Here is a 21921-nt window from a genome sequence, read left to right on the forward strand (position 1 = left end):
ATGGTGCGAACCGTTCGTTCTGAAAATCTGACCCGTATGTAGTGCCAAAAGTAATTTTTTTGGTGACTAAATGGCACATAATAATTCAGCAACGCATACTTATCCAAAATAATAATAATTTGTAAAGGCCGATTGCTATATGATACATCTAACCATTCTAAGTGCCATCAACGAGCAATAAAGATGTTATTTACGGTTGTAACTGAATGCTGGACAATGGTATATATATCACAACAGTCATTTGTTATGGTATTCAATGAAAAAATACCATAAACATAGCGAAGCACGTTCAATCGTATTGAAAATTGTTACTCTAATTTTCAGTAAACTTTATAAATTCTTAATAACTTTACACAACACATTACAGAATACTTGATGACTATTAACACTGGACATTATTATAAACTTTCTATCCACTTGTCTAAATTTGAACACAGTGAAATATTGAAGGTGCCTGTACAAGCACATGAATAACTTGTAACACCTTATTAACTGCTTGTAACGTAGATATGCAGCATTCCCAACCAGGACGATATGGAGGTCCAATCACAACTGAGCTTCCAAAAACGCCGCAAATCTCATTCAAGACATGCACTAATTCATTTCCAAATTGTCTATTAAAAGAAACTCACAATAGCGAAGCGATTGAAACTGAACAATATCTTCAACAGAGAAGTACTAACACCAAAAAATGAGGTCAACTTGATGAATGGATAATTAGAACTCAATAGTTTGGTCAACCAATTAATGTGTCGTTAAAAAATTAGAGGTACACATCATTCATCAACCTGCATCTGAGGGGTGGCGACGTCAACAGTTAGTCGCAATCCCTGGGTGTTATTTCTTTCCTGAAATATGTAACGATGGCAAATCAGCTAATACACCTAATGGTACATACGGTTAATAATATACGATATCCAAGTCGCCAAATATCCAATTAACAGTACTACATAAAGATGTGATATAATGATAAATGTTTGTCACCTGTGGTGATGGTGAAAATACATTATATCCATCAATATCACAGTGTGTTGAAATTGCCGCACGCTCCTCCTATATGATATAAAATAAATATTCAACTGTTAACAAATCATTACCAGTGCCTATATTTCTCGGTTCAAAAGTTAAATTGGAGTAGACATTATAACAAGAAACGATATATCAAACCGTTAATATATCTCTGACGGAGTTATGCTTGAAAAAAATAGAAAATTTGAGGTGCATTCATTCTGTAGGGACTGTTGCAGGAGGCCCCTGATTAGCCAAACGGTGAACTTTCGGATAATACAAAACATTTTGTTATAGAAACAAGCATACGTTAACTGAATAATATACATGCTTTCAAACGTCCGGGTGTCGACCATGACAAAACGCCTAAAGGAGTTATACGATACGAATAACAAAGTTTTTATTTTTCCTACTAAATGTATGCATACCATTTCACTTTCTTCGATTTCGGGAGCAACAGCATTTGGAGGGCCATTCACTGACTGGCTCCTTGAATGCGCCTACGAGTTTTGAAGAACCAAATAATTGTATAAAACAGACAAAATAAATATATCAGGGAGGATGACAGGCGTAACAAAATTATCACATAATGTAATATCCATATAACGAATTATGCTGTTAGAAACATTTAAATAAAAGCTAAAGCTTTGATCATTTTATACTAATCGAAACTGAGTCAGTAGATGAGCGACATCCCATAAATATGTGTTCATCAAATTCAATCGATGTCGGCTTCGATTCTGAGACCTGTATATTTGACACGACATTAATGTTATTTCATACTGAATGGTACCTAAACTTTACTTAACGGTTATATAATAAGAATTTTTTCCCATAAATATTTACCATCACAAAAATTGGATCCATACCGTAGTCTCTGTAGTTCTTGACAATTTAGATTTTCTTTTTACTCTATCAAATTTATCGACCCAACTTCGCATCACTCTACTTCTCTTCTCACAGCCTCGTTTCTTAATGCCTCTTGCGACTATTGCCTCTCCCATTTCATTTACAATTTCAATTTTATCTCGTTCCTCCACATTCAGATTTTTATGATTTTGTGAAGGTTGCTCTTCACTTTCTGAGAGGAGGAGCTCAACTCTCTTTGCCAAATTGGATATGACGGTGATTACTACTTTGCTGGTGTCCTCCGACATTGCTGCTCGAGTTGCGACCTTAATCATGGTTGGAGCGAGTTCCCGATAACGAGTTGAAATGATTACTTTTGGATCAACCACAATTTCCCGTCCTCGCCGATCAAAACAGTCCCCAGCTCGAGGTCTTTTTGTCCATCGCCTCTTAACGTATTCCGGAGGAATTGTCTTTATGCCCACGGTATCAAACACCTTCAACGCATGCCCACATAAAATTTCTTCATTCTCGTATTTTTTGCAACTACTGCGTACACTTAGATCAGTCCGATTGAATACCACTATTCTTTCAGGTCCTCCATCATACCTCATTACCGCAAACTCCACAAACATCCTTGGATCTTGTTGTCTCAATATAACCATAGATGTTGACTCACCATATTCATTTTGGAATGCAACAAATACGGTTGGTGAATACGTCTCTGCTGCATGCACAAGCATAAGTGTTTGCCTCAACCCTACCATGGGAAGCTTTTGCCTCATTTCATATTCTGCAATGAGTTCATTATGTCTCTTATCATCAACCACCAGATTGAAATGTCTAAAGAACTGCACAAGGTCGTGATCCAGTTTCAAATAATTTTTTATTGCTGCATTTAGACTTTCACTAAGTTGGGTGCTTCGCATTCCCGCAGTCCATCTTTCTTTCATCATGCACCTTGCCCATTTATCACGAATTCGATACAGCCCGGAAAGCCATTCATTATTTTCAAGATTGTGCTTCTTCACCATCGCCTCCCACAACTTGTTGAATTGTTTCACTTCTTCAATGTCATACATGCAGGCACCAAACATGTATGGAAGGTCACTATTTTCCTTGTAGTGATTGTCAAGATGTTTCATAAAATTACATCTTATGTGAAACGTACATAGATCGTGAAATGTTTCAGGCATGACAACTGAAAGAACGGCTGCCATGGCGTGATCTTGGTCGGTTAGTATGGTACTTGGACGCTTTTCGTACATTACTTCTAGAAATGTACCAAACACCCATTTGAAAGAATCTATAGTCTCATCATACATAAGGGCAGCACCGAATATCACAAATTGCCTATGTTGGTTAAAACCCACAAACACTCCAAAAGGCCGGTATTCTTTATTTGTTTTGTAGGTTGTGTCGAATGTGACTATATCTCCAAAAAAAGTTGTAGTCAATTAATATTCCTGCATCAGCCCAAAAAATATTCGTTATCTGCTCTTCACAATCCAGCTGTACGGCATGAAAAAAAGATGGATTCTTGAGTGTTTGCTCTTGAAAATAATTCAGCATGCTACCTGCTTCTCCGTATTTCAAACTCCTTTCCCGTCGAGTACGAAGATATCGTTTTAGATCTTCCCGAGTATATCCCACATTTCCCAAGCCACCTGCCTCCTTTCCCATAAGCTCATGGCTCTGTTTCAATGAAAGCCCAGCATCCTCGCTTATTTCAGCTTGGAATCCTTAAGCCTCACTCACTTTTCTTTGTGATGGTATCATGTGCGAACATTGAGTAATGTGCAACTCATGGTTATGTTCTAAAACAAGGTCATGCACACGGTATTTCATTGTCCCTCTAAGTAACACGATAATCATTTTAGCTCCACACCCCGTTTTCGTCGGTGATCGTGTCCTCTTTGGCATCACATCACCTTCGTACTTGCGTTTTACACCTTCCTTGTAGCAACTATATCTCCTAAACATGGTCACACCATCTTTATCTTTATTTAGATAGTACACTAAATCCCATTTTAAAGGCATATTTGTTGTAAAATGTGTACGCATCCTCTTCATTGTTGAATTCCATTCCTAACTTAGGGGTCCGATCTTCTGCCAATTTACTGCAATCCATTACTTCTGCTCCTGCTAATTATGCATCAAACACCCTAATTTGCAACACTTCATGAATAGTATGTACATAAATGACAACATAAATGTATATTACCATTCATAATGTGTTATAAATCACACATTACTCGTATACCAAATTCTATTATTACGCTTATCAATATGATTAATGATTCACATCACCTTACTTTTACTCTAAGACAACGGCATTATCTATGTACAAATACAACTCCATGTACACCAAGTTATACAGACTGTAATGTATTGGTCACATGATGTAAGTTTATTTTAACTGAATGTACATCCACGCTGGTGATTATATTTTAATTCTAGGTTCTTTAGCACACTGGACCTTATGTCATTCATTACTGTCAACCGCATAAGCCAACTCCGCATTTTCTATTATTTCTACATTTTGAGAGCCAAACAAGCACTTTCTACTCATTATAATATATTTCTTACATCATGTAATTTACTTACAACACAAGGTTCACCCATTTATTATTCATATATATGTCTTTTCCTCTACTTCACCTCATTCAACTCTACGCCTCCATTTTATACACACTGCATGGTCACGAGAGGGGCAAACTAATATTGCCCCATGATCATGAACCAACTACTACATGCACAATGATTCATATCAATTGTAATACGGTAGCTATAACATGTAACTAATTTACAACAGGATGTACATTAATTCACTTGTTAAATGTGACTTTGTTTCTCTCATCTTTCCCTAATTCCGTTCGACAGTTTACTTGAAAGGTCTTCCAATAACTACTATCCCAATATAGTCCATCACTGAAAAGTTGAATGCTCACACACACACACAGATACGATACGATACACACACACAAATATAGTACAATTTCACTATTTTTCTATCATCTTCATATTATGTCTTCAATGACTCTAATTTCATCATTCATTTAACAGATGTGCATTTGGGTGACAAATTATTGGCCACAGTTACTAGCATGGTTCACTCACATTACCTTGGTCTGCTAATACGCTTTACGTTTCACCGAAGTCGGAGAGCGTAGCTGCTTCTGCTATTAAGTTGAAGGACAAAATCTGGCTTCATGAAATGCTCAATTTTCTCTGTTTGCTTTTACCTTACCGCCTGCCTTGGTTGCATTCAAAATGGATACAACACTCTCATACCCAGTTGAAGACCATAGCTACTTCTGCTATTCAGTTTTACGAACAAACTCTGATTTCGTCTCTGTTTTATTCTCCCTTGCCGCCTGCCTCTCCACCCACTTTTCTGTCAATTACTACTTTCATCAGAGTAGACTTCACCCACTTCACCTAGAAACACCCAGTAGGTTGAAGCCCAGCCGAACTTCAGCTTTCTACCTTTAGTGAGCGGTCGGTCAGAGTAGAGTACCTTCACAAGCACGCCAAGACTCTCCGCTGAAGTTTTGTTTTCTGCGGCTAGTTCAAAATTTCAACTTGAATTTCAAAATCACGAATCTTCCGTTTGCTCCGTCTGCTCCCGTTTGGAAGTCAATATTTTTTTATTTGAAACGGCGTCGTTCCTTGCCCTGCTGAAGACTTGCTGACTTGGCTCATTTGTCTCCTCACATTTTTGATTGTGAGGAGACCGTTCAGGAGCGGTCGGCCTGACGACCGCTCCTGCCCCGTATCCCATGTACTGTGGCCTGATAAAAGCTTTTCAATTCAGTCTATCGTCAGTAATGCACGGCTCTGTCGGTCATGTTCAACGAAGTGATTAATTGTGGCATACCCAATTGGGATTAGAGAGTTAATTACGGTGTTCTGTTCCGTTGTACTTTTTTTTTTTTTTTTGTCGACGGAGTGGGTGTCCGGATCAAGTCCGTAAAGGCGGCCCGACTAATCCCACTTCAACCCGGCCCAGCGCCCCAACCAGACCTAGCACGTTAGATGCACGGAGAAGCCGATGTTGCTGCGGAGGTTCGACCCCAGGACCTGACGGTCCCGAGGAAGAGGCGCCAACCACCAGCCCATTCACGTGGGGGCCTGTTCCGTTGTACTTGTATGGGCAGCTTTTCTTGCTGTTGGGGACCACTCCTTACTTACATATTGAAAATTTTTTTAGACACAATAAAATCTATTTTGGACGTACTCCTACTCTATATTAGGTTAGGACGAGAGCGGAGCTAAAGAGATTTAAGGAAAACTCGAAAGGAACTAAATTATCACTAGCCCAAATGAGTGCCTACGCACTTGCCAGTAAACTTTTCCAGGAAAGCCTGGATTTTTTATAATGCGGGCCAAGAGATTTGAAGCTATATCTTTGACCCACATCCAAGTAGAGATTCAAAACTTTTTTAGTAACAAACTTTTTCACGTTTTACCATTTCTTGCTTATACATTGTTTAAATTGGAATTTTTTGCAGAAAAATTTTATGTTTTTAATGAACATATTTTTCAGTCGCCTTTTTATCACACAAATATTATTGCTATAGTATTTTTTCTACAAAAATTCCAAAAAAAATAGCAATCCAAACGAGAAATTGGGATTAGAGAGGAAATATGACTAAATTAGAGAGTGACGAGTATGATCTTAAGTTTAGAATAGTAAATTATCAAAAATAACGAATGGTTTAAAGCAAAAAAGGGTAAATGGTGAATGAAAATTGATAAGTAACTGTTATTAGAAGGTTTTTCAGAGCAATATAACAATCGACTTTTTTATGAAAACCTGCATGGATTCCTCCAAATTTTTAAACCAGTACTCCTAATGTTAAACTATTAGAATTAATAGTTTCAAAACTAAAGTGCAAATCGATAGTAGTTTGCAGTGCATGTTGCAATTAATCCAAAACTTGATCGCGCCGTGTGATTTCTCTTTGTTATACATGTGAATATACAAATACCTAATTGTTTACGCAATAATTTAGAACATCAACGTGTTTCACCTTCTTGGGTAATTACTGTTGGAAAAATGGCTATATCCATTGTAGAGTGAATGAGAAAATTGTTCTCATAATGACACTCTTAAAAGAATCCAAGGATAATTATCTATCATTCATGTACATAAGATTCATGTATATTAATTATTGATACATGATTTTGGATAGGATTCATGTACTTAATACATGATTTTGGAGTTATCTTATTGAGATACATGTATGTACATGAATGTGGTACTTTGATAAACGTGAAGAAGTTCGCTGTGGTGAAGAAAGTTTGGTACTGACATATTCACCTTTAATCCGTTGTATCCTGGGAGACAGACGCCTACTTAACCTCGAGCACTCTACCTGGAGGGGGCGAATCTATTTTAAGGAAATTGTGCTCACAAGTCTCGGATTGTTATTATTGTTATTTTCGATTATTTCTTTCTTTCTAGGTTGTATTTACTCTTCTCTATAGTGTATCAGCCTATTTTTTATTATTTCACTAACAATTACTAATTAGTGTAACACTTTTCTTCCAAAGGAAAACGACAATAGATGCGACACAACATCAATGAAATACTAAAAAAGATAAGGAGAGGACCTGGCCAAGAAAGTCCTTTGCTGCGGGAGATGTCAATTTCTACCCGCATTTTGCATTCTAGCATTTACATTTGCTTTCCAATTAAGGTAGTGTAATTTAGGGGTGGCAATTCGGGTCCAAATCAGGTTGGCAGGTCGGATTCGGGTCAACCCGCCAGAAAATCTGTTGACCCGAACCCGACCCGCCAACCCGTGACGGGTCAGGTATGCTGACCCGAACCCGAAAATTTCAGGTTGACGGGTTGGCGGGTCGACCCGAAATGACCCGAAACTTAATTTTAATTTATTAATTTATCACTGTAATTTCTAATAAAATCAATTTCTCACAAAACTAATTACATAATCAAGTAATAAAATTTTAAATAAGTAATTCCAAACCAAATCTAAAATAAATTAAACACCGTAAAAGTGTTTTATCCCAAACAAAATATAAAATAAATTAAAACAGTATAAAAGTAAAAAATAATATAATATATTATTTATCCAAATATAATAATTTCAACTTCACACAAATTAAATAAATTCATTTATGATTAAGTAATTAATGCCTTTGAAAAAAAGAATAACTTAGGTTAGTTAGATAAAATTATTTTTATATTTATTAAATTATTTTTAATTCGTAAACGGGTCATATCGGGTCATATCAGGTCACCACGGGTTGACCCGAAATCGACCTGTTTTCTTTTCGGGTGCATCGGGTCCAACCCGATTCTGACCCGAATTCCCAAAACCTCAACCCAAACCCATTAATTTCGTGTTAGATTCGTGTCGTGTTTTCAGGTCGTGTCGAAAATTGCCACCCCTGGTGTAATTAGGCCAAGAACAGTGAATTAGTTCAGGATTTTTCCGTTTAAAAACACCTTCTGATTAGTCGGCCTGTCCTTCATTTTATAAGAGGTATGATGTAGGAGCTAACCTTCCATAACATTAAAGGTGTCAAAATGGGTGGCTCAAATGGGTTTGAACCGGTAATAATTTGGTAATGAGTATAATTAGGTTAACCCATTTGTATTGATTAAATAAATGAGTATGGGTATATCCAACAACCTATTTATGAGTCAATTAAAATTTTAATTTTTTTATTTTTTGCATATTGCTTAATAAGAAATAACTATATTTTATTATTGTTAGATTGATAAAAAAAAATTCAAATTTATTTGCTTAATGCTCACTAAGAGTGCGGATTTGGACAGGTTATTAGTGCACAGATTTGGACAAGGTCAACATAATTGGATTGTAACTGAGCATTGGTTTACATGCCTAAATTCCACTTAATTTATTATGTATATACACATATTAATAATTATTATTCTCTCTTATATTTATACACTTTCTATAATTGGTTTTATCTTTCCCAAAATCTAACATTTGATATATGTCTTAACAAGTCTCCAATGACCACCCATTAAACAGACCTTACTATGTTAGTGTGCCTCTTGTCATTGTGAAGCAAGTCAAGCATGATTATTGAAAGTCCATTTTCTTGTCACTTTCTTTTTTTCTCATTCATACACTCAAATGTATAATTTTGATTGACAACTGACAACTAATTGAAATAATCTTTTTTAGTTTACACTAATAATAAACTGCCTCTTACACTTTTAACTTATGTAGATTTATGCTTAATTACATTTCTTTTTTTTTTTTATCTTTTTGCATATTTTGCATAATTACCTACCCATATCTTATTTTTATTCCAATATCTAAGTAAGCAGTACTCGAAAATATACAAAAAGATAAAAATAAAAAATTTTGATTAAAATCAACGTAAGTCAAAAGTATAAAAAAAAAGGTCTATTATTAGTCTGAAATTAGCGTCTTCTTAAGATGATGTTTAATTTTTGTCCATCTTGTTTGTTTTAAGAGTTTGCAAAAGGATTAAAAAAAAAAAAGAACATAAGAATTTGAAGAGAAGAAAAAAAGAGAAACAAGGAGCAACATGTGGAAAATGTTTTTTTGAAAAAAAGGAAGCTATGGGAAATAATGGAATGCTAGAGCGTGCGCTAGGAAGTGGAGTGAAGGAATTAATGTGATAGCCAACAACTCCAACCCCCTTTCCAAGAAGTGTATATTAAAACTCCAAATTTTGAAATTGATGTTCTACATTAGTTTAGTTCTTAAATTATAATCTTATACCTCAAGGACTATACAAAAAACCTATCAAGATAGAACCCACAAAGTTACTTTCTAGAAAAGTTTAGTCTAGTATTAATGTATTATTCACCATAAAAAGGTTCACTAATACTGTAGAAGAACAAACGCCATCAAAATTATATCATCCAACACTAAATCAATTAAAATCAATATTAAGTAGTTGAAAAGTACAGTATAAAGTTGTGAGCTAATATGTTTATCCTCTAATGACACCAGCTGCAACCTCGTTCACAAAAGCCTTGACATTAAGGCTGGAGGATCCTCCATCTTTGGCAGCTTCTACAGCCAACTCCCTCCATTTTTTAGCAGTCTTTCTCATCTCTTCACCTCTCACCCCACCATCCATAACAATTTCTAAGCTTCTTCTGATCTCATCAGCCTCAACAGTTCCTTCTTCATTGGCCGTAGGCCTTATCCCAGTCTTCCAAACATCTTGAATAAATTTTGCATTGGTAGTTTGATCTGTCCAGAGAGGTATTGCCACAACTGGCACCCCAGAAGCTAAACTCTCTAGAGAAGAATTCCATCCACAATGACTCACAAAGCATCCCACAGAAGGGTGTGACAAAACCTCCACTTGTGAACACCAAGAAACTATCAGTCCTTGCTTTTCCAATTCATCTTTACAGCTTAACTTTTCCTCCAGTTTCTCACCCTTGGGAGACTTCCTAAGCACCCACAAAAATGGCTTCTTGCTTTGCAGCAACCCTTGAGCAATTTCCTCTAGCTGTTTTAATGGTACATCTGCGAAACTCCCAAATGCTACATAAACAACAGATGCATCATTCTTGGAATTCAGCCACTCGACACAATCTTTCGTTTCCTGAAGCAAGTCACCACCAAACGAAGAATCCGAAGAATCCCTTCCATCTAAGAAAGCTGAAGGAATCAAAGGTCCAACAGCTACCAGCTTCAACTTCACAGCAGCCTTGAGAGTCTCAGATTCCAAAGCATCAAATGTATTTACGAGAACTTTTGGCTTTTCTTCCTCTTGGAGTAGTTCAAAATGTTTATTGATCGTGGGCAAAGCAAAACTGTAGACATCAGGATTTGAAGCCAGAAAAAATGTGGGGAGATCTCGGCTAGCTAGTGTTGGTAATCCGGGTAATTTAATTGTTTTACTGCTAGAAATATCTCCAGTAACTTCCCCACAGCCATTGAAGAAACAATAGTAGAGTTGGAAAAGAGCTGCCGGCTGTATCCAAAGAAGAGTTGATGGAATCTGAAGTTGACGAGCAACTTGACCAACCCAAGGCATAAGTATGGCGTAGACCACATGAGTGATTGGACGGCCCTCATTGCTCTGAGCCATGATGAGCTCTTTCAGGGTTTGTGAGCCACGAGTAACCAGAGAAGTCATATATTCTTGAACATCATCGTCAGTAGTCCAGCCTTGGTCATAACCATCAGAAAAAGCAACAATGCTTAATTTTTCTGGTAACGAATCCGAGGCTCTGCTCATGCGGTTGATTGCACCAAGACTGGTTGAAAATGTCGTTCTAACGCCTAGTTTTGCTAGGCGTTTCGCGAATTGGAGGGTAGGGTTGATATGGCCTTGGCCTGGAAATGTCACAACTAGAAAATGGCAATTCTCCATTGGAGTGAGGAAGCTTGTAAGGTTTGTATTGAAAGAGAAAGATTGTTTGAATGTTTAATGTGGATTATTTGCCTATAGACTACAGAGTTATGAGCATGTTTATTTATATAGGGCCAAGGCATTGAAAGGTGATGTTTGTCATGACGAAGGGTTGTCTTGCATACTTCAGTACTTACTTCAGCACAAATATTGCTTTGACCAAGTTTCACAACTTCTTTACTTCTCCACCAACTTTTCAATCTTGACAGCGGACACTATAAACCTTTACGATTTGATTATTATCCGTTGCTAACAAGGGCTAATCTATATATCTATATAATAATAAAATATCATATATTATTATTATTATTATCTATAAAAGTGCCTTGAATAGTTTATAGTTGGATGTTCCTTACTTTTTTTATTTGCCTGATATGCCCTTAAGATAATTTGTCAACATATAGGTGTTTACAATTTGACTACAATTTGAACTTTATTCAATGATGTTCTATTCAAATACAAACACTAATCATGCAAATTACAAATCCTCGGGCTTCTTCCAATTACTTGAAAAGGTGGAAATAACCAACTGCAGAAAAAGCATCTCTAGCTTGAAAAAATGATTAATTTGACGGGTTGGAAAAGTCATATATGGTTCTCTCAAGCATTGACAGCTACTTTTGTTCGTGCCAGAATAACGCACCTCATTAGTTTGATGTCTCAAGCATTGACAGCTACTTTTGTGAACAGTGAGTGCAGGAAACCTTTAGAGTTGGAATTGTAAAGACTCTTTTTTTTGGTTGGTTACATAGTTACTAATCTTGGTGTGGTAACACCCATACAATCAAGACCTTGAGAGAATTCTCCCTTGTTTAACCTCTGAATTTCTAGCAATGTAAATATTATGCGGGTAAATGAATTCTGTTCTTACCTAGTTTTATTTAATGAGTTTGTCAATTCTTTCATCGTTTACTTCGTTGATTAAAATTTAGCTAGCACCTTTGAAGCCCCAAAAAAAAAAAAAAAGACGGAGTTCTTCTAAGTATGCAAACGTGAATTAATTTACTTTTTCATACCAGTTAGCAAATTCTAATTACTCATCTGTTGGTACAGTATCTGATATGACTGGGTCAATCTTCTCGTGGCATAGATTAATTACACGCTTTTGCAAGTAGAATCTTCAACCAAGAAAATATAATTTGAGAAGAACATGAAGCTTGTACGCAACTTAAGAGCTTAGGTCTGAGTGTCAACATGCTAAATTAAGTTCAACATAGAGATGGATTATCTCACTTTATCTCTTGAATATTCCTTTAATTTAAGGACTAAAGAGGAAACATGATTGGCATTAGACACTGATAAGTATGAAATTATGCTTAGGACCATAAGATGTCAAAAATAAAGAATGGGGGAAACCAAGTAAATGGTGTATGAAAATTGAAGAGTACTTCAACTTGTCACTAGAAGGCATTTCAGAGCGGGTTTATGGCAAGTACGGTTTAACTTCCGAAATGATTGGCATTATTATTTTATTTCTTTCAAATATTGATATATATATATATATATATATACACACACACACACATATGTGGACATGATTCTATTCGTATATGGAATTGATGTACGTGAATTGTGCTGTTTTCTCTTATTTTGTTTTTAGATCTGAATTTATTAGCAGATCTGGTGAATACAACATGCGCGGAAAGTAGCTACAACGATTTATTTTTTGGAAAATAATTTTGAAATTTCTTACATTTTTCAGATCTGTTCATAATTTTTTAGATTTATTGAATCTGTTAACTTACATATGTGTAATTTCTAATGCATGTTTTGTAATTCAAATAATACTGAACGATTTTCAACAATCCATTAGTGAAATTTACTTTTAATCCAAAAAATAATATATATTAATAAAAGGGATAATTTCATAAACCTCACGTCCCCTGAGGTTTCTGATAGTCTCACTACGCTCTCTTAAGGTTTCTAAAATATTAGATACCTCCCTTAAAACTAAGTAGGTGACAGTAAAATCAGTCCAATTCAAAAATACAAATGATATAAAAGTAATTAGTATCAGGGGAGAGAATATAAAAGGATTTCACAGCTGCCCTCAAGTGTTGCATTAGTGAGTTAATTTGATATGAATAGTACATAGCTATTTGAACAAGAAATAAAGTTCAAGGGGTGTAACTTATGGCAAAGGCAAGGTTTCAACTTAAGTTTGGAACTGGAAACTAACGGCTCTTTCTGCAACCATTTCTAACTAAGGGTAGCAATGGGGCGGGGGACCCCTCCCCCACGTCCCGCCCGTTGCCTATTAATTTCCCCCGCCCCCGCCTCGTCCCCCGCCCCCAACTTCCCTTGGGGGCACTCGTGGGGTTAAAAAATTTTTTTTATATAATTTTATTATAATTAAATTTTAGTAAATAATCAAGTACTAAAATATCAACATATTATCAAATTATTATTTATTGTAACTTCACAATTAAAACTCATAAAAATAATTAAATAAAAGTTATTTGAATATAATCTAATATGACAAAGCAAATATAACTAAAATAATCAAGTTTTCACTTTGATACAAATACAACACTAAATTATTATTGTGTTTTTTTGAGAAAAAAAGTGTTATTGTATTAAGTGTAGTTAGGAATTTAATATAAATGTATTAATAAATTTAGTATAAATAATTAATAATTTTTAAGAGACATGTATAATTAGTAGTATAATTGATATTATCAATTATATTACATATACTAATATACATTAAATGATACATATAACTAATAATATCATTATTATAAATTTATAACTAATTAAATTAAATATTATATATAATTATGTACATATATATATCTTTATTTTTTTAAACAGGTGGTGCAGTATACCCCCGCCCCCGCCCCGTTTCTAAATGGGGGAAAAAAATTCCCGTCGCCCCTACCCCAATAATCCCCCGGGGGCGGGTACCCGCAGGCCCCGCCCCCATTGCCATCCTTATTTCTAACATCTATTTGAGACAGCAATTGCATGAGACTCTGTATAACAACAAAATCAACCAGCAAGAGAGGACAATTTAACGGTTTGGTGTTAGATGAGCTAAAGCGACACATTTCTATGAATGAAATAAGCAGCAGCAACAGATAGAAACACATAGAGATGGCTCGTTCAAGCAATGGAGGAAAAAGTTGGAATTCACCAACGTTATTTGCAATTAGAAACAGATATTGCAACTATAATCCCAAGGAGACAATCAAAATTTCTAAGAGTGAAAAGAATCCACATAAACTGTACTTTTGCTGTTCAAATTGCAAATACTTTCAATGGTATGAATGTCTTACAGATGAAGAGGTAAGCAGGCAAAGAGAAGAAAGGCATTCAACATTGCAAAGGAAAATTAATTAAACTAAGTCCATTGGCACCCTTTCTATGATGGCATATTAGAAATTAATTTAATGTCCAAATGGTAGTTAACTTAGATAAGCATACTTATTAATGATTTAATTAATTCTGTCAACATAATTAAGTCATTTCTTTATGTAAAGTGTAAGAATTGGGCTCCAACAACCTGACAGAGGAAGTGTCTAAATTTTGGAAACCTTAATTAAGGGCAATGAAATTGTTAGAAACCTTAGGGAGGTTTCTGAAATTATCCATAAATAAAATGGATAATAACAGCACAACCACACAGAAACCTCAACCGTTGCTAGCTATCCCAAATCCTTTCAAAGCAATATGACATATTATGAACCTTTGGACTCCTCCAATTCTAGAACGGGTCACTAATAAATCAGGTACTCCTAGTATTCTATATTGGACCCGAATTGCAGTCTAAGACGGATAGGTCAAACATTTGGACGTAGCCCAATACATAAAATAAGCTTAATTGATCCGAAACTTATTAGTTTCCAAGTTTGTTTCTATAGTATAATAAGTTTCAATTATGTTTTAATTCAATATATTTATTTTCATTATTAAACTGATCTCTCATGAAGTTCTAGTAGTTTGGATTTTTACATAATAAATTTTCAAAAATTTATGCTAACAGAACCAAATTCGAGTTGACTTCGAAAATTTAATAAATGATAAATGATGTTCATGTTTGGTTTAATTAGACTGGTGAGTCAAATTCAAATGAGGTTTTACCTTTTCAAACTTGATCTTGAGTAGTGAGTAATAACTCAGTCCTTAATTCAACTCTAGATGGGGAAATACAGGGAAAGGGACACAATGCATAGAGAGAAGTTGAGTCCTAACAAATGCTATATGGTGAGACAATTTTTTTTTTTTTTTTGCCTGAGCACCAAGGTTTTGACATCTAGCTATGAGGTGGAAAAATTACCGAGTCAAGAGTCAGTGGTCAAGCCATTGGACTAATCGTTATTGAGCCATAATTGATTTGTAATGTCATAAATATATAAAAAATAATTAATATATAATTACTAATAATCTAATCTAATATTATATAATGTACTAACCGGAAATGTAACTCCATTAAAAAAAGGGTTTATCTCTAACTAACGGCACTCATTGAGTACTCATGAAGCAGATATATTTCGGTGACATAATTTTAGAAATGTAAAATTAATTAGAGAAAGTAAATAAATACAAGGAGGGTAGGAAACATTTAATAGAAAAAGTATATAAATGCAATGGAGAGTAATAGTTATTAGTATGTGTGTGTACATATATATATATATATATATATATATATATATATATATATATATATATATATATATATACGGTAAGTTAGGTGAATTTTATGTGTATTAACGAATGACTATCGAACACCCGTAAGGAAAACTCAAAAAAAAATAGGGAAATCACAAACATAAATTTAACAAAACCATTGATTCTATCACAAGTAACAACAAATCCAAATAATAAAGTTAAACCACTAACATAAATCATAGGCAACCTAATAGCAATCTCAACTGGATTAATAATTAAAAACAAACTTTCTAATCCAACTCATTACTGCCAAAGTCAAAACCACTCGTGCTACTATTTCCATCACCATAAAAAGCGTTAGAATCTCAAAAAAGGCCTAGCTCATTTGTAGTAGTAAAATTTTTTTTAAACAAAATTTGTAATATATGCTATCTCTTGAATTTTCCTTCAAATTCCAAAAGGTCTAGAGAATAACGACTAAAAAGCAACCACGTTTTAGCATGAAAATAAGGTTGAAAAAAAAAGATAAAGAAAGATGAATACTCGCCTGTGAAATGTAAGTTTTTTAGTTGCCAAATTTCTCAAAGTATAATCACCGCAAAAATTAAAGCAAATAAAAAGTTACATGATAAATTTTACTTGAATAATTTAGTAAGATGCAAAGTGAAAAAAAAAAGGACAAAAAAATTGAAGAGATTTTTTGGTAAAGGGAAAAATTAAACCTTCGGACAGAGTTTCAGGTATGGGATTAGATTGATGTTGGAGGAAATTGTGAGATGATGAAAGGGGGAGAATTGGTATGAAGAAATTAGGTTGGGAATTGAACTTGAAAGAACAGAGATAGCAGCAGCCGCAAGTGAGCCTTTGAAGAATTAGGTCCCGAACTCACGGTTTCGTTCTTCAATTATTTTCAATTTTGAGTTAAAATCTAAATTTTGATGAATGGCAAGAATCGGATCAGTTTAATGAAAATCGTTTTGGTTCAACAATCCAATGATCAAATCGACCAAGTTAGCTAGTTTTCACAAAAGAGGGCGATTTTAGATTTCTCTGAGTTATGAGGAATAATTTGGCTCACCTAACAACTCGATTGACGATTCAACTAGTCTGATCGGACGGTCCGGTCCACTCTGAGTTTCAAAACCTTGCTGAGTACTATGCAAATACGCAGGTCTATTTTGTTGTAGACTACAACATTGCGTTACTGATGAGATCAATACTTCCTTGAATACCGTAACTATTTGTACAATAACATAATAGCTACTTATCATCATGGACCATCAATACTTAGAATGCATTGGGATATACTCTGTCACGCCTACTATCCCACATTAAACAGAAAAGAATTTGTCTAACAGATGTTTTATGGGCACTCATTAATACGTCTAGATTTCACGTAACTCATTATATATGTACATATATTAATAATTATTATCTTTCTTTTTATTTATATGTTTTCTCTAATTAATTTTATATTTTTAATAAATTAACGTCTGAAATACATCTTAATGAGTGTGCAATAAGTATATGTTAGATAGATCTAAAAAATATAGAAGTTTATATTGATGAATACTACGAATAAGTTGACAGACTACCAATAAGTTGATTAAACATTTTAAACCCGTTGTGCTAAGGACCCTCTCACAACTTTGCAGATCAATGATCAAGTTGAGTCCTGCAAACGATCTTCCCATTTGATTCTAGTCTTAGCAGATTTTTCTCTATTTTTTTTATATGTGTTATTGCAGATTTTTTTTTTTTTGAAGAATTTTCTCCCTACTACATATAGAGTTCTCTCAAGCTATATCTGACGGAAATGTTCGTCTTCCCCTCAGTTAATTATCTTGCCGGACTCAAGTATGCTTCAAAGATCCTTGAAGCAATTTTCAAATAGGGTGTATGCTACACAAGTTTAGATAAATGTTCATATGAGAAGCAAGGGAAAACAAGGGATCATTAACATGTTTTGCAATCGCTTTTTTATTTTCTCAACCATTTTTTTATCTCAAACACGTTATATTATATTACAAAAATATTGCAATATATTTTCAAAAAATTATTTCAAAGAATCCCCTGTTCAAATTCTTTTTTCCTTTTCTGCGCAAACATTTGCTTTTATGGATCAACAAAGAAAGCTCATGCAAGGCTATGAGACCGTGACAAATGAAAAGCCAAAACCATCAACTAAAAACATTTGTGAGATTGTTTCCGGAAACTTTTCGTTTATTGGATTGAATTTCTTGGGTTGGATAATGAGTTTGGATCATGGGTTGCCTCATTTGATGTTTTTGCCCTTTTAAAAACTATCACGTGGTGGCCCTGTTACAATTTCATGTGAAAATTTGTTCAGAATTGGAATTTGGTCCATATGAATACATTTTAATATGTGACCATATTGTGAATTATTTTAAATGTAAAGGTTGAAAAAATCAACAAGCGAGATGTGAGGGACGTTTGCCTTTTTTTTTTTTCCCTTCAAACAAATTGTAATGCATTTTTCTATTTCTTTTATATTTTAATAGCCACTTGACTTACACATGACTTATTCTATTAGCAATTTACAGAAATTTGTCAATTATCTACTTCTATCAACTTTAGGAACTATAATTGTTTTGGTTGAAACTCTAAATCCTTCCTAAAGACCGAAATTGCAAATTTTCATTTATTACATTATCATCTCATTTATAGGTTATTTCTTAAGCACTTATTTAATTTGCCACATCCATTTATCACTTGATGTCTTTATTACTTTTATTTTGTCTCCAACTCAAGCATGTATATTTTGTTTAGCATATATGATCGACCTTCGTTTGTGCTATCAATTCAAGTGAAGCATTAAGCAATGTTTGATTGCTTTGTAACGCATTTCATAGTCTATAACCAATAATATTATTAAGCATTTTGCACTAGACAAAAATAATTTGGTTCCAATTTCACTTTCATAACCAAGTATATGAAGCAAGTAAGCCTCTTAAGATATCTAATTAGACTGTAGCTGAATTTGTAAACAATCCAACAGAAAATAAGCTGCATGCATGTATACTCTTTGGTTTTTTTTTTTAATGTTTGAATTCTTATTCTTATTAACAAAATTCAATATGCTATTTGACACTGTTCAGTTTGGTACTATTTTGTCCCTAGTGCTCTCTAACTTGTAATATGTGCGTTGAATATATATACGATGATTCAATTTGTTTTGAAGCTAAGCTTTACAATACATTTTAGGGAGAACTGCTGTTTTAATCCCCAATTTATCACACATGCACGAAACTAGCCCCCAATCTATTTCAAAAAGCAAATGTAGTCTCCAATCCATCCAGTTTTGTGCAAAAGTGGGCACTTGACAGATTTAGTTCAATTTCCTAATAGAATTATGACACATGTAGTCATGTGCTGGGACTTAAAAGCTTTTTTTTTTTTTTTTTGTAATTAAAATTCTCTTTAAAAACTTGACGATTGTATTCCCTTTTTGTCTTTTCTTAATTAATCAGGCTAAAATATACGAATACCTATTGAAATAACAAAAGAAGAGGAGGAAAAACCAAGATTAGTTGATAAACCCAATAAAAAGAGAATAAAACCCCATTGCATCCAACTCTCCCTCAATCTAGCTTCTCACCATATCTCAGGAAAAAAACCCAACGATTGATCTAGGGACAGAGATACCCTAAAATCAAGAAAGTCTTCAACAAAGATTGGGTTCCTTGTTCATGGTTTTGTTTTGTAGGAGATTTTTCTATTTCTTAATTAGGGCAAAAACCTGTATCCCTTGAAGCAAGAATTAAACTCATGGTGCCAGAAAATTTTGCAATTGTGATCAACTTACAACAATGATTACCTTGTGGACGAGCTACAACCCTAGGAGAAGTTGCTTCTCTTGTGCCATAAAGGTATGGATTTTTTTCTCTATTATTGTGGTTATGAAATATAATTTTGTATTTATTCTCCCTTCAATTTTCTCTATTTTGTTGATTGAGAAGGACAACAGAGGTGGTAAAGGTTATAATTATTTTGAGTGGCATGATCCAATTATGTGTAAAAAATCTACTACATTGCTAAGAAGCATGAACAATAAGGATATAACCTTTGAAAGGTTAAGGTCAAGGGAACAGAAATCAACAAACGAGATGTGAGGGATATTGCTATTTTTTTCCCTCCCTCCAAACATATTGTAATGTGCTTTTCTATTTCTTTTAGGCACCGTTTGGATTGAAGGACAGGAAGGAAAAGGAAAAGAAAGGACAGCGATGGAAAAGAAAGGAAAAGATATTAGAGAAAAGTGGTTTCCATCCATTTTATTTGGATTAAGTACAAAAAAAATACACTGAATTTTTGTTTGGATTAAAAAGGAAAAGACAAAAAAAAAAAGGAAAAGATCAAGTGTTAATAGCCACATAACTTGCACGTGACTTATGCTACTAGCAATTTATGAAATTTGTCAATTGTCTACTCCTATCAAAATTCAGAATTTTAGGAACTATAATTGTTTTGGTTGAAACTCTAAATCCTTCCTAAAGACCAAATTTGTAAATTTTCTTTTATTACATTACATCTCATTTATAGGTTATTTCTTAAGCACTTGTTTAATTTTTCACATCCATTTAACACTTGATGTCTTTATTACCATTATTTTGTCCCCAACTCAAGCATGTATATTTTGTTATCATATATGATCGACCTTCGTTTATGCTATCAATTCAAGTGAAGCATAAGCAGCTTTTGATTGCTTAGTAACACCTTACTTAGTCTATATCCAATAATATAATTAAGCATTTTGGGCTAGACAAAAATAATTTGGTTCCAACACTACGTCGCTGAAAGTCTCATGACTTTCGTAACCAAGTACATGAAGCAAGCAAGCTCCTTAAGGTCTCTAATAGCTGAATTTCTGAACCATCCAACAAAAAATGAGCTGCCGACTTAGCATGCATGTATATTCTTTGTGTTTTTTTTCTTTTTTTTTTTTATGTATGAATTCTTATTCTTATTAACAAAATTCAATATGCTATTTGACATTGTTCAGTTTTTTGCTATTTTGTCCCTAATGCTCTCTAACTTGCAATATGCGTGTTGAATATACAATGATTCAATTTGTTTTGCAGCTACGCCTTAGAATACGATTTAATATACTTGAAAGGCCAAAAGCATGAAGGAAATAAATCTTTCCGTACTATTTCATGTGGCCCTGCGTCAAAACCTTTGCAAAGAGTTACTTATTAATAATTAAGTACTTCATATGAGAATATTTTAACAAAAAGATTTGGGATATGCATATTTAAAATTTTCTTGTTAGTAGATTTAAGAGATGCATGGATATACACTTATACACATGTCTGATTATCTTAAAAATTTCCACTACGTAAGCATTTGCTATAAACTTAATTTCCTCATTCATAAACCTTTTCTTTCTTCTTTCCAAGTATCTACCTATATAGTGCAATATTTACGCAAGATCTGTGTACTATCTAATATTAACCTTTACTTAAGGAAATGCACCTGTTTTATCCCTTCAAAAAAATTAAGTAATTTTTCTATTTTAGAATATCCGTGCATAATGAGAAAGTCTTTTACTACTACTTAAAACATATTGGAGCCTTTCTAATGAATCCCTCTCTCAAATAATACTAAGTTCTCAATAATGTCTAACATTCTTAATAATTAGCATCATAAGACAAGACTGCCTAGATTTATTTGGCAATACCTAAAACCCTACCATTTCCCAATTTCACCACCCATCCTTCCTTGCAAACCTTCCATTTTGTACACCAAGCAAAACTTCTATAATCCTTAGGGCACACTAGAGAAAAAACATATATATATCAGGACTATAAATGTCTATGTCCAAGTATCAAATATCTATTTCTCATACACTCTAAGAAATTGACTTCAAAGAGCTGAAATCCGTGAAAACAGTAGGATGGCATCCTGTTTTGGCCTTTTTGGTCGAGGCCCTGAAAGAGCTCAAAGGCAGCCTAATGATCGCAACATTCCTGCTTCTGGCCTTGTACCTCAACCAACTATCAAGAGGCCTAGAACTGAATTTTC

At 34.2% G+C, this 21921-nt stretch overlaps 2 protein-coding genes across 2 annotated transcripts; both read right to left on the bottom strand.

The window, feature by feature from the left end:
• Window positions 1-776: 776 nt before the first annotated feature.
• Window positions 777-3897, bottom strand: LOC113704559 (protein FAR1-RELATED SEQUENCE 5-like). The gene is made up of 7 exons (XM_027226452.1): window positions 3616-3897; window positions 3435-3552; window positions 1878-3286; window positions 1681-1755; window positions 1437-1508; window positions 985-1053; window positions 777-848 (listed from the first exon to the last, which is right to left on the bottom strand). Exons 1-7 carry the CDS (start codon window positions 3895-3897, stop codon window positions 777-779), a joined length of 2097 nt encoding a protein of 698 aa, XP_027082253.1.
• Window positions 3898-9689: 5792 nt separating this feature from the next.
• Window positions 9690-11286, bottom strand: LOC113702770 (UDP-glycosyltransferase 75C1-like). The gene has a single exon (XM_027223906.2). It carries the CDS (start codon window positions 11224-11226, stop codon window positions 9826-9828), a length of 1401 nt encoding a protein of 466 aa, XP_027079707.1. The 5' UTR covers window positions 11227-11286; the 3' UTR covers window positions 9690-9825.
• Between the last annotated feature and the right edge of the window lie 10635 nt (window positions 11287-21921).

The sequence above is a fragment of the Coffea arabica genome, chromosome 3c (genome assembly GCF_036785885.1).
Source record: "Coffea arabica cultivar ET-39 chromosome 3c, Coffea Arabica ET-39 HiFi, whole genome shotgun sequence".
NCBI lineage: Eukaryota > Viridiplantae > Streptophyta > Magnoliopsida > Gentianales > Rubiaceae > Coffea > Coffea arabica.